Source organism: Plutella xylostella, chromosome 15 (assembly GCF_932276165.1).
Source record: "Plutella xylostella chromosome 15, ilPluXylo3.1, whole genome shotgun sequence".
Taxonomy (NCBI): domain Eukaryota; kingdom Metazoa; phylum Arthropoda; class Insecta; order Lepidoptera; family Plutellidae; genus Plutella; species Plutella xylostella.
Window position 1 is genome coordinate 6,965,509 of NC_063995.1, and position 13,509 is coordinate 6,979,017.

A 13,509-nucleotide genomic window follows, 5' to 3' on the forward strand; every position below is an offset into this window, starting at 1 on the left:
GTACAGAGTGGAACGCAAGTTGTGTACAAAATAAAGTATTCATATTTAACCACTTCTGCTATGTAATTCTGATCTCATCGGATCAGACATCACGTTTATTTCTAGCTAGTATTAGTATGACAGTTTTTAAAATAAATTTCTATCTACAACAATATTTTAAAGAAGAACCATTAGATTTTGTATAATCCCTGAGTGCTATAAGCTACTTTTATCCCTAAATTCTTGCACCCTCACTAACCCAATAAAGGCGTGGAAATCAGTAGGTACATACCTGTTGTGTATTTGCAAAGCTGTTATTGTCAAACTGAGGATGTTGCTCCATCTGTAGTACTAGCTCAATGTGCTGGTTCATAGAATCGTTTAGGGTCATTCCTGAAATGGACAAAAATATAACATTTATTCATTATTCTTGTCTAAAGAAGTCAAACAATACTTATATGCATAAATAACCTATAAAGCAATACTGACATAGAGATAGACGACGAATCTGATATAGAAATACAGAAGTGTTTTTGATTGGGACATTCAAATACATATTTCTGACCTTGCAAGAAATGTAACTAACTTTCATAAATAAAGTTAAAACATCTTTATAAGTGAAACTTTACCTGGATGTATTTGAGGATGTTGAGGGTGTGGGAGTCCTTGCAGAGGTGCAACTCCCAGCATTCCAGGGTGGTGCTGGAATTGTAAATAAATAACAGTTTAATATTGATACATTTTTGAAGGATATTAGAAATTAGGCCAGTTCTGTAGTGAAACAGAACACCATAATAAATAGAAAAATGCCTTATCAGCCAGAATATAACATTGTAATACAGACAAGGGTAGCGTGGGACCACGCTGGACTGACAACCTTAGACAAGTGGCCGGTAGTAGCTGGATAAGTGTTTTGACGCTCCTTGGGAGCGGTCTATGTCCAGCTGTAGACGAATGTGGGCTGATAATGATGATGATACAAAGCAATGCATTTCAAAAAAGCTGTAGTATAACTGTGTGTGAACCATGAATATTGTCGACTCTAGTCGATAGTAATTCGATAGGGGCGGTTCCCTGGAGTTTATATGCGTTTTATTATTTTCTAGAACATTACCGACGGGGGCGCTGATCATACAAATCGCTCACATCTACCTATCGACTAGAGTCGCTAACGTTCGTGATTGGCGCACTGGCTGTATGCGTTACCTGCGGATGCTGCAGATGCGGCATGTGGTGCAGCGGCGCGGGCTGCGGCGCCGGCATGGCGTGCGGCGGCAGCAGCGGGAAGCCCGCCTCGCCGTTGCGCACCACGCAGCCCTCCTCCTCGGCCGGCGACGGCTGGCGCGAACCCGGCGTGCGGCTGTAGGCCAAACGACTGTGTGTTTACACATTGTGGACGATTAAGTATGAGTGGTAACGGTTGTGGAATAGATAGATGTTTTTTGCGCATGCAATGGTTTATTAGTCAAAGTCAAATGGTAAATCATAAAAAATGGGTTCAACCATATTTGAGTATTGCTTGGACTGCTCTGATATTTATTTTATAAACTTCACCAGACAAATGAAGTGTATTATAGTACAAGATTACATATTTATGAGTTTTTTTCTGGCAAAGCTTGTTTTACATAAATACTGTAATATTACTGTAGTTTTAGAAATGTCGATAAACATGAAAATTTATGTAAAATTTAATTATCTAAGCCGGAAAAACTTGAAGCGTCAATATTTCTATTACTTTACAATTAAATATAGTCCACAACTTATGAAGTCCATATGGATGTCCCAGTAAGTGTGTTCGTCCCAGCCAATATGGATAGACGGCATATTAGTAATGCGTCATAATAAGACAAATATCACACGTTGCGCCATCCCAATACTTTATTAGCTTACGACATCTAAGGTTGACTTGCACCATCAGCTGTACCGGCTTATTCTGTTCGACATTGGCCGACGGTAAATAAGATTACTATAATCTGGATTAGCATTAGAATCCACTTTGTTTTGTGTTTGTAAGCTACTAAATTATTGATATATTTATTAAATGTGTGATAAAAGTTCTTAGAGAATCACATAACTAACCCAGATAACTAACTCTGATCAAGAAGAATAATTTCTACTGTCCACTGGCCAGCAGTGGTCAACATTGGGAACAATGATGTTTTAATACTAAAGTATGTTCCAAGTGCACCTTGTGTTTGTCTTTTAGTGTGTCTCAGGATTAGAATGAGAATGCATCGTAGTTGGATGTAATAGGGTATATTTTAGGGTGCGCTATATCAGAAATAAGAAGGTCGGTCTAGTAGTGCCGGAGCTGTGTGGGAGCGCGGCGCGGCTCGGCCTTTTACATGTCGGAGCTAGAGATTCAGCCCTTTACGGTATATTATGCATTTCACAAGTACATATAAAAACCTAAAATATTACACAATACATAGACGAATTGTCGTTTTTTATGGTGACGATTTGGGGAAAGATAAGTGCCTATTTAACATAATTATGATCGTGTCGTAAATATCAGTACATTGACCTTTTTATTTTTCATGATTCATAATTTTTACAAGGAAAATTAAATGAAGAATTGAATATAATCGCAAGTTTAAGCCACTTCACATGTTAATTTAGGCCAACAGCTCAAGTCCCAGTGTAGAGCGGCCTCGTGGCATTGACAGAGGCCACGGGGTTCGGAGCGGTTATTAACCGCCGCCGAGCGGCCGCGCTCGCACTATCGACATTTTAGCACATCGCACACGACGGCCTTCGCCGCTTCTATTGGATGGTCATTTAATATGCCGCTGGACCGACGGCTTAGCTACAGGAAAAAGCGCGCCAAATCTCGCCCATATGTTTGTTGCAGCTGGCCTAGTACCTTCTTTGAATTTAGTAGAATGGTAACATGATTGATATACTTCGTTGTTATGGCTGTGTCCAAAATAATGGAGTGCACTATAAGTCTATAATGCATTTCATGGTCAGTGGTTTGCACCACTATATATTTATCTTTGCCAGTAAAATATCCTCTTATCCTCCTCCTCAAATACCGAGTAAGTATTAAGAATAAATTAGATGAACTTTTTATAATCTTAATACCGATGTATTTTTAGGAAGTGTTTATTTTAGGATTTTAAAAATATCTTGCAGATTTGGCACGAATTCGTAACATTTAACGTGCGTAATTTTATTTTAGCAAGTGCTTAGAGGTGTTAGTGTAGGTTATTAACAAGGTCATGAGTGCATTAGTGTATTTTTTAGCTACTGTATATTTCTACAGTCAAGGAAAGCTTTTGACTTGAGATTCTTAATTCGTTCTGGCTATGATAACGAAACGCAACGACTCTACGAACTTTGAAGTAACCAAGTCGAATTTGGAGTAGTAACCGCCTCATGCCTAGTTTCACCATAGACTGTTAGATCATTAACACACCTATAGTGCCACAAACTTATCTGTTCCGGTGACAGCTCAAATAAATCTCTAATATTTCTTAATTCTACAAGATTTTAAGTTTGCTCGTATTGTTATTTCGCTCTTGCGGTGTTAATAAACCCATCTAATGTTTTAAAATATACAATTCATTAGTAAGTAATGAGATATGGATCAATTAAGTTCGCTGTCACCGGAACAGATAAGTTTGTGGCACTATATTACATTGTAATGTCATCAATTATACGTCATCTCCATATTATACTCTTCACAGATGTGTCAATAGTCCACAACTAATCCCTCGTTATGATCTAACGGAGTTTGTTTAAACTGAAGCTTAACCATGAGATGAAACAAACGAAGCAGCACTCACTTGAAAGCCTTGTCATCATCCTGTCCATTATGCATGCCGTTGGGCAGCGCGCCGTGGTCGTGCAGCTCGTGCAGGTCCTTCTCGAAGGGCGAGGCGGCCTTGTCCTCGGGCCGCTCCTCCAGCGCCATGCCGCGCAGCCCCGCCACCACGCCCGCCACCTTCTCGCCGCCGCCCGCCGCCGCCACGCCTGCTTCTGCAAACAGTGCCCTTCAGTTCACTTGCGATATTACACTCACGAGCAATGAAAAAGTTCCAGTGCAGCCAAATTACTACTAATTACGGAAACCACTAGCTTAATAACGCCCTCTGCGATATTGAAGTACATTTAACAGCGCATCAGAAATACCAGAATATTACCAACTAAAAAGATAAATATTTTAATACAGTTCTAAATAAAATGTTCCTAAAAATAGCGGTCATTTGGTGTTGAATTTTGTAAGTGGAACTTTTTCATTGTCGTGAGTTGTACATAGGAGATACATCAAGCGATACTTGAGGATGGTAGAGCGGTCAGTACACTGACCAGTGTTCAAGGTCACAGATATTTTTTCTTGAGTGTTACATGTGCCACAAATAAGTATGCTCTCTATTATAGCAAGCCTCAGGTCCCCTGACGTGAGTCATCACTAGTTCAGGTACTGTCCATATCGCATTACTCAACTTAGTCTTACAAGTATTACAAAAAGAATGCAAGTTCTGCCGAAATAAACGTGACCATGAAACACAAACCTAATGAGGGTCATTCAGAGATGTTGCTGCAGATAACCACAATAGCAAGAGGCGGTGACAAACGGCATTGGTACATAATAATGTAATCATCTTGCTTTGGTTAGTCTCAAGGTTGCAAGGACTTCAGGGGAAATTGTTAGTAACAGACACAACACGGAGAGTTATTCTTTCATTTGACCACCGAATGGTGTAGTGGTTAGCGACCCTAACTGCTATGCCAGAGATCTCGGGTTCGATGCCTGGCCGGGGCAGATATTTGTTTAAAGACAAAAAGATCTATTGCATCTTTGTAGATATATTAGCTTTCCGATACCCATATTAGAATCTCTCTCTCACTGCCTAGCTTAGGTTAGAATGGCCATTTGTGAGATATCCCCACATATTATTTTATAAAACTGCGAATATATCCCACCTGTCGGCGATCCTCCGAGCACATACTCGACCATCTTGACGCCCAGGCCGGCCGTGTCGCGCGGGGACAGGATGCTGCCCGCGTCGCCGCCGGGGAACGCCACCCCGCGCCGCGTGCCCATCATGGCCACATTGTGCTCCACGGCTGAGGACAATAAAGAGGTTAGAAATACTACACTTATACTTTGTGGAATATAGCATGAGTCCCATGACCTCTGATTGACAGATGCCTGGTAAATTAGTTTCATCCCTTGAAAACTAAAAAAAAAGTATAAAATGTATGGATTTGGCAGGTTGTCATAGGAATGCTATATTTTACAAAGTATACTCAACTATTTCAATAACTAAAATAAAATATGCAATTAAACTGAAATGCATATCCTTGAATAAAAAACCTATGTTTAACATTTCTCAATAGATTGCAGCCAGGGTTAATCTAACATAGAGTAAATAAATGCAAATAAGCAATTTACCTCAGAACAGTTAAAGCACATCTTTGTATAAGGTGATAAATTAATTTTGTTAAGACTATGTATTGGTACCATTGCAAGGTTAAGCTTATGCCTCAAGGTACTACTTAATTTATAGTCACAAAAATTTGGTTGAGTATGGACTAACATATTATTATATTTATTTAGTACATGGTACAAAATTCTTTTGGAAATATGAGATGTTACTGCTTAGTACAGGCATGGTCTAGTATTTTATTCTAATCTTGGTTTTCCTCATATATGAGAGTCTTCTAATGCACAGAAATTTGTACTTCATATTAATTAATTTTTGTAAATTGACTTGGTGAACCCTAGTATACCAAATATCGAGAAATCTTTGTAAACCCACATTAAGATAATAATTATTAAAGCTTACCTTGGGCAGACCATGTGGGGTCGCGCCACATTTGTTCAGGGTTGAGCTGCAGCGGTGGGAGGTGCGGTGGACCCTTACTGTCGCCTCCAGCGCCAGGTCCTTTATCCCATAGTTTTTTTGCAGATGGCGCAATCTGTAATTTAATTGGAAGAATAAGTCTTCTTAAAACACTATGTTCTTAGTCTCGCAATTATGGCGCTTGCAAAGGAAACATTAGTTTTCTGTCTGTATATTTATATTGTGTAGATTCCTTACTATGTTTTTCATAAGACATAGGCAGACTAGGTACTTCTGATGAAATACAATTATATTTTAATGTTATTCAACATCCCAAGTGCAGGGAATTTGCTAATAAAATCTGCTCAAGACGAAGCCATGATCTAACTAGGACTAACTATGAAAAGTGATTTTTCTTCAAATACATTCAACATTACCAATAATAAAGCATCCCCATTGAAAAAAGTTAGAGTAACCTTGGAGTCACTATTCATGTAAATTAGATGTAACATACAGTTCATATAATAAACCAATTACCAAGAGTATCTTGTTGTTTTCAGGTCTTGGTTTTACCCCTAGCACTAGTTGTGAAAAATTACCGTAGTCTATTATTTCAGTTATTATTCATTGGATCACTATTAGTGAAAGTATAAACTACAACAAGTTAAACAAATAACTAAAACAGAAAAATTAAATCCTGTAAACTAAGGATCTGAATATAGAAAACTGAATTGAGGTATCTGCAGTGCGGCACGGTGCCCAGGAGGCTGGCCGAGTTACTTGGTAGTATATACATAATATTAAATCCTCCTATGGGAGTGCATTAATGTGGTTTTGAATTAGATATTAAATGATGATACCCATAGTACTATATTGCTATCTGCCAAATAAATCCCACAGAAATATATAGAAACCAATAGATTTGCAAAACAACTTCTGCAGCAGACCTCATGTCCGTCACCTATTTGGGTGCATGAAATTAATGAGCCACATACCATGTAGGCGGTCACCAACTGACAACTAATCTATCTGGCTATTCCTCTCACCCATGTGACAATACCTATGTCAGCTATAACGTTTCTCACCAACATGCTAAGTTTGAAGGCCAAGGATATGATAGAGCAACAACGGTTAGTGGTTTATCACATCAAAACACCTAATACCTATCTTATAGGTTTATTTTTCAATCCTTACAAACGCAAAATAAACATTGATGAACAAAAGCTTCACCACAAGCAATAACACCATCCCGAAACATAATGGCGACCATGGATCAGTAGAAATTTAGATGCGAGACCACGAAATGTATATCTAATGTGTGCAGGCACTAATACAAACCATGAACATAATCACATAAGAAAATACTTTTGCAAACATAAACTGTATAATTCGATCGTTTTGTGTCACAAAACCGGCAACCAAATGCCGAATTAGAAATGGCGGACGCCGGTGACAAGTAAACAAAACAAAAACGAACCTGTTGATTGATAAAATTAGTTATTTCATCATTTTATGACTGAAAATAACGATCCCCAGGTATAACAAATATGATAATTCACAAAAACTTACCATGTCGGGGCCCATAACGTTAACATCGGTTTCGAAAAAAAAGTCACCCAAAGGTTTCATGCGTACAATCCTTGGGATTCGAAGCTCGTTCTCACCGAAAGCTATTCGTAAACACTGCACAGAAAACACTTTTGTCAAATTATTGTGCTTGTGATAGCAATTTCAATGTGAGACATGTCTTTACACAAAATTAAGTAACTGAGCTGAAACTAGAAAATCCAAACACAAAAGTACAATGTTGACTTGTTTCGAACAAAGGACATACGCCGACCATAGCGCCTGCGCTAACTTCCCCATGTCGGGTTGAGAGAGCGTCGCATCAGTTGCCAAAACCAATAAACAGATGGCGCGCTACGCGACCATAGGACGTAACCGAAAACGTAAATTATACCATAGACATCTTTATTTTATTTTTAAGGAGGCAAAGGATTTCTATTGTTTTTAGTCCTACAAACTAACAGAAAACTGGTACAGGGGGTTGTCGTGAATGCGATGAAGAAAAATAGGTTTTTCTACATAGGATACGTATGTTTTTCAGATATTATTATTATTATTAAAATATTTATAGAATTCAGTATTTTTTCTTTTCAGCATTTGTCGTTTGCACTCGCACAGTCGTGAGGTGTTTGCGTGTACGGTCAATAGGTAATATGCATGCGATTCAAATAAGGTGATATACTATTTTTAATAAACTTGGTTATTTCAATTATGCCTCCATCAATATTTTTGATTATACCTATTTTATTTTTGACCGAGTAAATAATTGTTGAAAAGTACAAAAAAACTTTCGTAAATCTTTGAAACATGACACATTTTCATAGAGCGAATGTGACGTACAGTGAAACTATTAATGGACAACATTTCATTTTCTTTACTCTGTATTTTTATTAGCTATTCGGAAAGGTTATAAAAAATTAGAGGACCCGTATTTTTTTATTTTGTACATACATGAATTTTTGCATGTTATTTTTAACTTTAAGGGTCTGCAATAGGGAATCGAGGGTTGGCATTGTCATAGAATTATGTAGTAAATGATGCTCTACAGCCTTGAAAAAAATCACACAGGTAGTTGAAGAGTCTAGCTAGGTGCTGAATCATTCGAATTTAAGTAAATGATTATGGATAACTGTAAATTAATTTCAGAATATCAAGAAAAACCAGTCAATCACACTCCCGTATTGTAACAACTGTGTCGTAATTATAAAGAATTTTCATATGATTTTTATCATATTATAAAGTTAAAGGCTTGGACTAGGCGCTAAATACCTTGTTTTTTAATAAACACACACTTATTTTGTGTAAATTAATCCCAAACTTAAGCAATTTTTTTCCCTCAAATCTTCATACAAATATCTATGGCGCCTTTCTGTGTTATAAAATCATAAACACAAGTGACGTTTGACTCAGTTGGCCGCTGGCCTCCAAAGAAGGGTCACGTCGGTTTAGGCAGCACTGACAGCTCGCGATCTTATCGTGTACAGATACAAAATCACTGCACATTGGTTGTCATTGCACTTTTTCAACTTTTATGACACCAACATAATTTGATTTGAAATTGAGGAAGCATAATTCTTCCAGTATATTCAATACATTAAATTAAATTAGATAGTGTGCAATATTCTCGTGATATTACAGTCTCGTAAAGGTCTGATGAGGAGCAGGAATATAGCGAATGGATCTAAGTGATGACAATACGCACGAACATTAGGTTAGGGATCAAAAATACAGTCTTTTGGTGCTGGTTGAGGTATGGTCTCGTGAGGATCTGATGAGGACAGTAACACGGTGGTGGCTCAATTTTATTTCAAAGATGTTAATAGCTAAAAGCATCGAGTTTGGGCTATTAAGTATGTTTTTCAGAGAGAGAGAAAGAGATTTTGTTTTTCCTCTGGATGTGTTAGGTTTACTGGGTTTACTAAGTTCATTCTGTTAATGGCATCAAGTTGTTATGTATTCATAAGTAATAATTATTTATTAACAAAATGCTGTTGATTCTCCACGAAAATGTAAAAATAAAAATAAAATAAATAAAAATAAATTCGTAACGTAAAATTGTCAATGACGGAATTTCTTCTATAGACAGTAGCCACAAAAAAAACAAACGATAGATGGCGTGATTTGAAGATAAAGATACATTTTTTCGACACATAGACAGCAACAACAAAAAAATACAGATTTAAAGAAAAGAAACACATACTTATACAAAACAACAAAGAAAAAAAAAGGATACACATCAAAATAACTGGAAAAAATATAAGCCCCAATTTACTTGTGTGGGACAGGGAGTACCATAATATTTTTTTTGGGGTACTCCCCATCTATGCGAAATATAAGCTTGATATCTTTACCCGTTTCTGAGAAAAAGGGCGGTGACAGACAGTCAGTCAGACAGACGGACAACAAAGAGATCCTATAACGGTTGCTTTTTTTCTTTTGACGTTCGAAACCCTAAAATTAAGTAAAAATATTATGCTGCCAAAAAATGTACTTACAGGTATTGAAAAAGCGGTATGTAAACAAATTATACCAGCAGAGGGTACACCATTTAGCTGAATGTTACTTAGAAAACGGCCTTGAGTGGCGGTTAAGTTGATCCCCGCCTGCGATACTTTCCATTAACATTGGGACTCGTTTTCATGTTTTTAGCGTACAGTCAGGTTTTTAGTTTTTTATAATTGTATTTTTTTATTTGTAACTTTTTAGTTGTTTTTATTTTATGAAATTTTACGTCGGTAGGTAGTTCATGATCATTTTTTATTTCAATAATTTTGGTGTTGTTATTTAAATACCTTCAATATGCATATTTTTGTAATGTGAAAATCAAGTCCTTTCATTTGATACCTTACACGGCAAAGTTGAATTATTATTTTTTCGATCATCACGTTATGTCCTCAAGAGGGCGCTATGTACATTTTAATGGAACGTCACATAGCCTATAGCCATCGCGCCATCAATACGCTTCTAACAATACCTCATACATCAAAATCTATCAAGCCGTTTAGGCTACAGGAGGGAACAAAGAAACAGACAAACATACATATATACAATCAAAAAACATTACCCTCCTCCTTCGGCAGTCGGGTAAAAAGGAGTAAGACAGGGGGTCATTCTGAACTTTTGCTCTACGAGTTTTGGAAATTAACAAAAAAAAACCTTTTTCATAGAAACTTTGTTGGACATGTGACTTTTTACCATGGAAAACGAATATTTTTTTTCGCGAATTTGCAAATCTCGTAGAACAAAAGTTGTTCAGAATGACCCCTTGAGTCATCCCCTTTTGGCTTAGTATAGCCCTTTTGCGACACTATGTATTTACTTTGCTTTGTCGTCGGGGTTCAGTTGGCTGGAGGATGCCCGAAACTTATTATCTACACTTTAATACTTTTAGTTACCTTTCTACAAGTAAATACCACATTTGTTTGAGAAAGCTAATCGGGTTCCGAGTATAGAGTAAAGTGGCACCCCTATTAATTTCTACTCTTTCCTGGTGCCTACCAGTGTAAGTAACAATTATACTTACTTACCCTAAAATCACCCAAAATGTACTTGAACATAATTGTCAATAAAGTTGGCGAGTAAAAGTTTATCGACCCACTGTGCAAACTTACATGTGTGCGTGTCACTGCGTGTGCTGTGTGAAGAGCATTGAAAACCCAAAATTGGCGCGGCACGTCACCCTGTACGGGCCCTTAAAGTTAATTATTTTAAAACCGGAAGTGACATCAAATTATTAGGCTCAATTTTTATTTTTGTCTATTGCCTTAGTCTCGAAAAAAACATAAATGACACTGACAAGTGACATTTAAACTTTGTTTACATGCCAACCAACAAATGGGTCATTTTCAAATGACATTGATATTTCTGATGATACAAAGTTGGTACTTATCATGTAAAAAATAAGCAGAAGCTTTTTTTCAACCATGTAGGCGGTGGCATGCTCTGGGACATATTAAATAGAGGTCATCTCTTAATCAGTACTAACCATCATCAAAAAAATAGTCAGAAAGTGTCAGAACAGAATTTATGAAAATGACCCAAATAAACAACAACGACTCGATAAAACGTCAACGTCAATCAAAAATGAAAGTGACAGTTACATTGTTTTAAAATCTATAGGCTTTTATCATCAAAATGCATCGCACCTGATGCATGTCGTCATCAGCACTTTTTTACTATTTTATGATTTTCTCGAAAATGATACATCCAAAAAATACAAAAACATTTTTTTTGTGGCCTTGAGAGCTAAATCTCGAAATGGTTTTCGATTTATAGCAGCTTTAGTTTTTTGAAATGTTGTCCATTCATGAAATTAATGTTTGAGGATCTAAAATTTTCAGGAGCCTGGCACCATTAGAAAAGAAACATAAAAGTCATAACAATTGTTTATGGCAATTGGTGGTTGGCTGTGTTATTTGAATTTTCTTATTAATTATAAGCATAATCTAGATAAAAGCAACCATTTACGCATGGTTGCAATTAGGAAGACGAAAAAAAATATACGTAGTCAAGCTTTATTTATCGAGTTTTTATACAATGTTTAGCGGAACATCAAGCTGGACACATTTTGTCGAATTTGGAGGATGTTTACACTCGTACAGCGTCTATGAAGGGTATGTAACATTGTACAAATTGTAATAATTCATATTTTACTAGTACCAACGCTTCATTTATCGATAAACCTAGGTTTAGAGCCCAAGTCGATCATTGTTTACGTATCACTGGTTGTAGGTTTGATCTTGTTTAAGTTGAGTCAAACCATAATAGTATACTAGGTTATTTACAATAATTGTACTTAAAGTAATCCATTTTTTTTTCAACACTGTACCAAAACTATTTATGTCAGGGGCCTGCTTCTCATTAATACAGGCTATTCTATAGCCTAGCTATGAGAGCAGACGCTACGGCAACAGTCTACCAATTATGTATTTTCATCCAAATCCTAGCCATAAGAACTTTACTGTAATCACTTTACTTCGAATAAATAAATTTATTATTTATTATTATATTTATTATAATATTTTGATACTTGAAGTTATACACTGACGGGCAATGAAAAAGTTCCACTCACAAAATGCCGAACCCAAACGACCCAACTTTTTCAAACATTTAATAAAGAATTTGAATAAAATAATAATGTTTTTAGTTCGTAATATCCTGATGCTCTGTTAAATGTACTTCAATGTTGCAGAAGGCGTCATTAGGCTAGCCTTTTCCGTTTAGAAGTAAGTTGGTGTTTTTCTCAATGGAACCTTTTCATTGCCCGTGAGTGTATTTTTTGTTTACTTACTACATTCACATTCTGTAACTCTGTTTCTCTTAATTTAAGGTTAGTTTCAAATAAGCATGTGCTATTTTATTTTATAGGGGTATCAGACAGTACCGTCTGGCATATTGCAAAAACGGGCTCTATAATGGAATATTTCTAACTCCTGGAAGGAACAGAACAGGCCGTCTAAAAAGAGAAATTGATGATTTTACTATGTGTGCCCTTCGTCAACAAATCCGGATATTTTATACAGTTGTAATAACGTTGTCTAAATAAATATGTATTTGTTTCACTATTAGCCTTCATTTTAACACTTTCTAGCTTTAATAAGAGTTTTTTTGTGGATGGTATTAAGTTGTTTTTAAAATACAGAAATAGGTAGGAAGTTCACAGGCAAAATTTCAAGTATCAAAGACAGTTATGTTTCGCTATATAGGGATGCTACATGAAAGATAGCAGTGCCCTCATTTAATTTCAGGACTTTATAGTTTCGCTATAGACTATGTTGATATGTCAACCTCAGAATAATCTATGCCCATAGAACTGAGCGTCGGCGCGACTGGCAAAACTCATTACTCTGGGCTGAATAACGACGGTAGGACGTCACACAAAGTTTTGTGTGTTTTATGTGGTCGTGACGGTTATACATATTTGACTTTCTTTAAAATACCTTATATTACTTTTTTGGCGTTGAATTTGTTTTTACCATAATAAAGCAATGTAAATCTATCGAATAAGAATATAAAAAATACATGTATATTTCCCTATTAGCGTTTCTGATACTATGCGTAGAAAGGGGTGTAAGTGTAACTTGCTCTTAATAATATTATCTTTTTCCAATCGATGAAAGGTTTTAGGGGTCACTTTTACCAAACGCTACGTATAACGTATATAAAATAGTGT

The 13,509-nt window shown here is 36.5% G+C and overlaps 1 protein-coding gene across 6 annotated transcripts in view; it reads right to left on the bottom strand.

The window, feature by feature from the left end:
- The window catches only part of LOC105381096 (maternal protein pumilio), a 76,487-nt gene that overhangs the window by 58,481 nt on the left and 4,497 nt on the right, over positions 1–13,509 (bottom strand). For 2 of the 6 annotated variants that reach the window (XM_038108321.2, XM_038108319.2), the window contains exons 3-8: positions 5,775–5,907; positions 4,909–5,052; positions 3,768–3,960; positions 1,186–1,339; positions 609–681; positions 272–372 (exon numbers count right to left, since the gene is read on the bottom strand). In XM_038108321.2, coding sequence (XP_037964249.2) covers positions 272–372; positions 609–681; positions 1,186–1,339; positions 3,768–3,960; positions 4,909–5,052; positions 5,775–5,907 — 798 coding nt within the window. Of the gene's footprint in view, positions 1–271; positions 373–608; positions 682–1,185; positions 1,355–3,767; positions 3,961–4,908; positions 5,053–5,774; positions 5,908–7,340; positions 7,677–13,509 lie in introns of those variants that run through there. The other 4 variants (XM_038108318.2, XM_038108316.2, XM_038108322.2 and 1 more) reach the window with 3 other exon arrangements.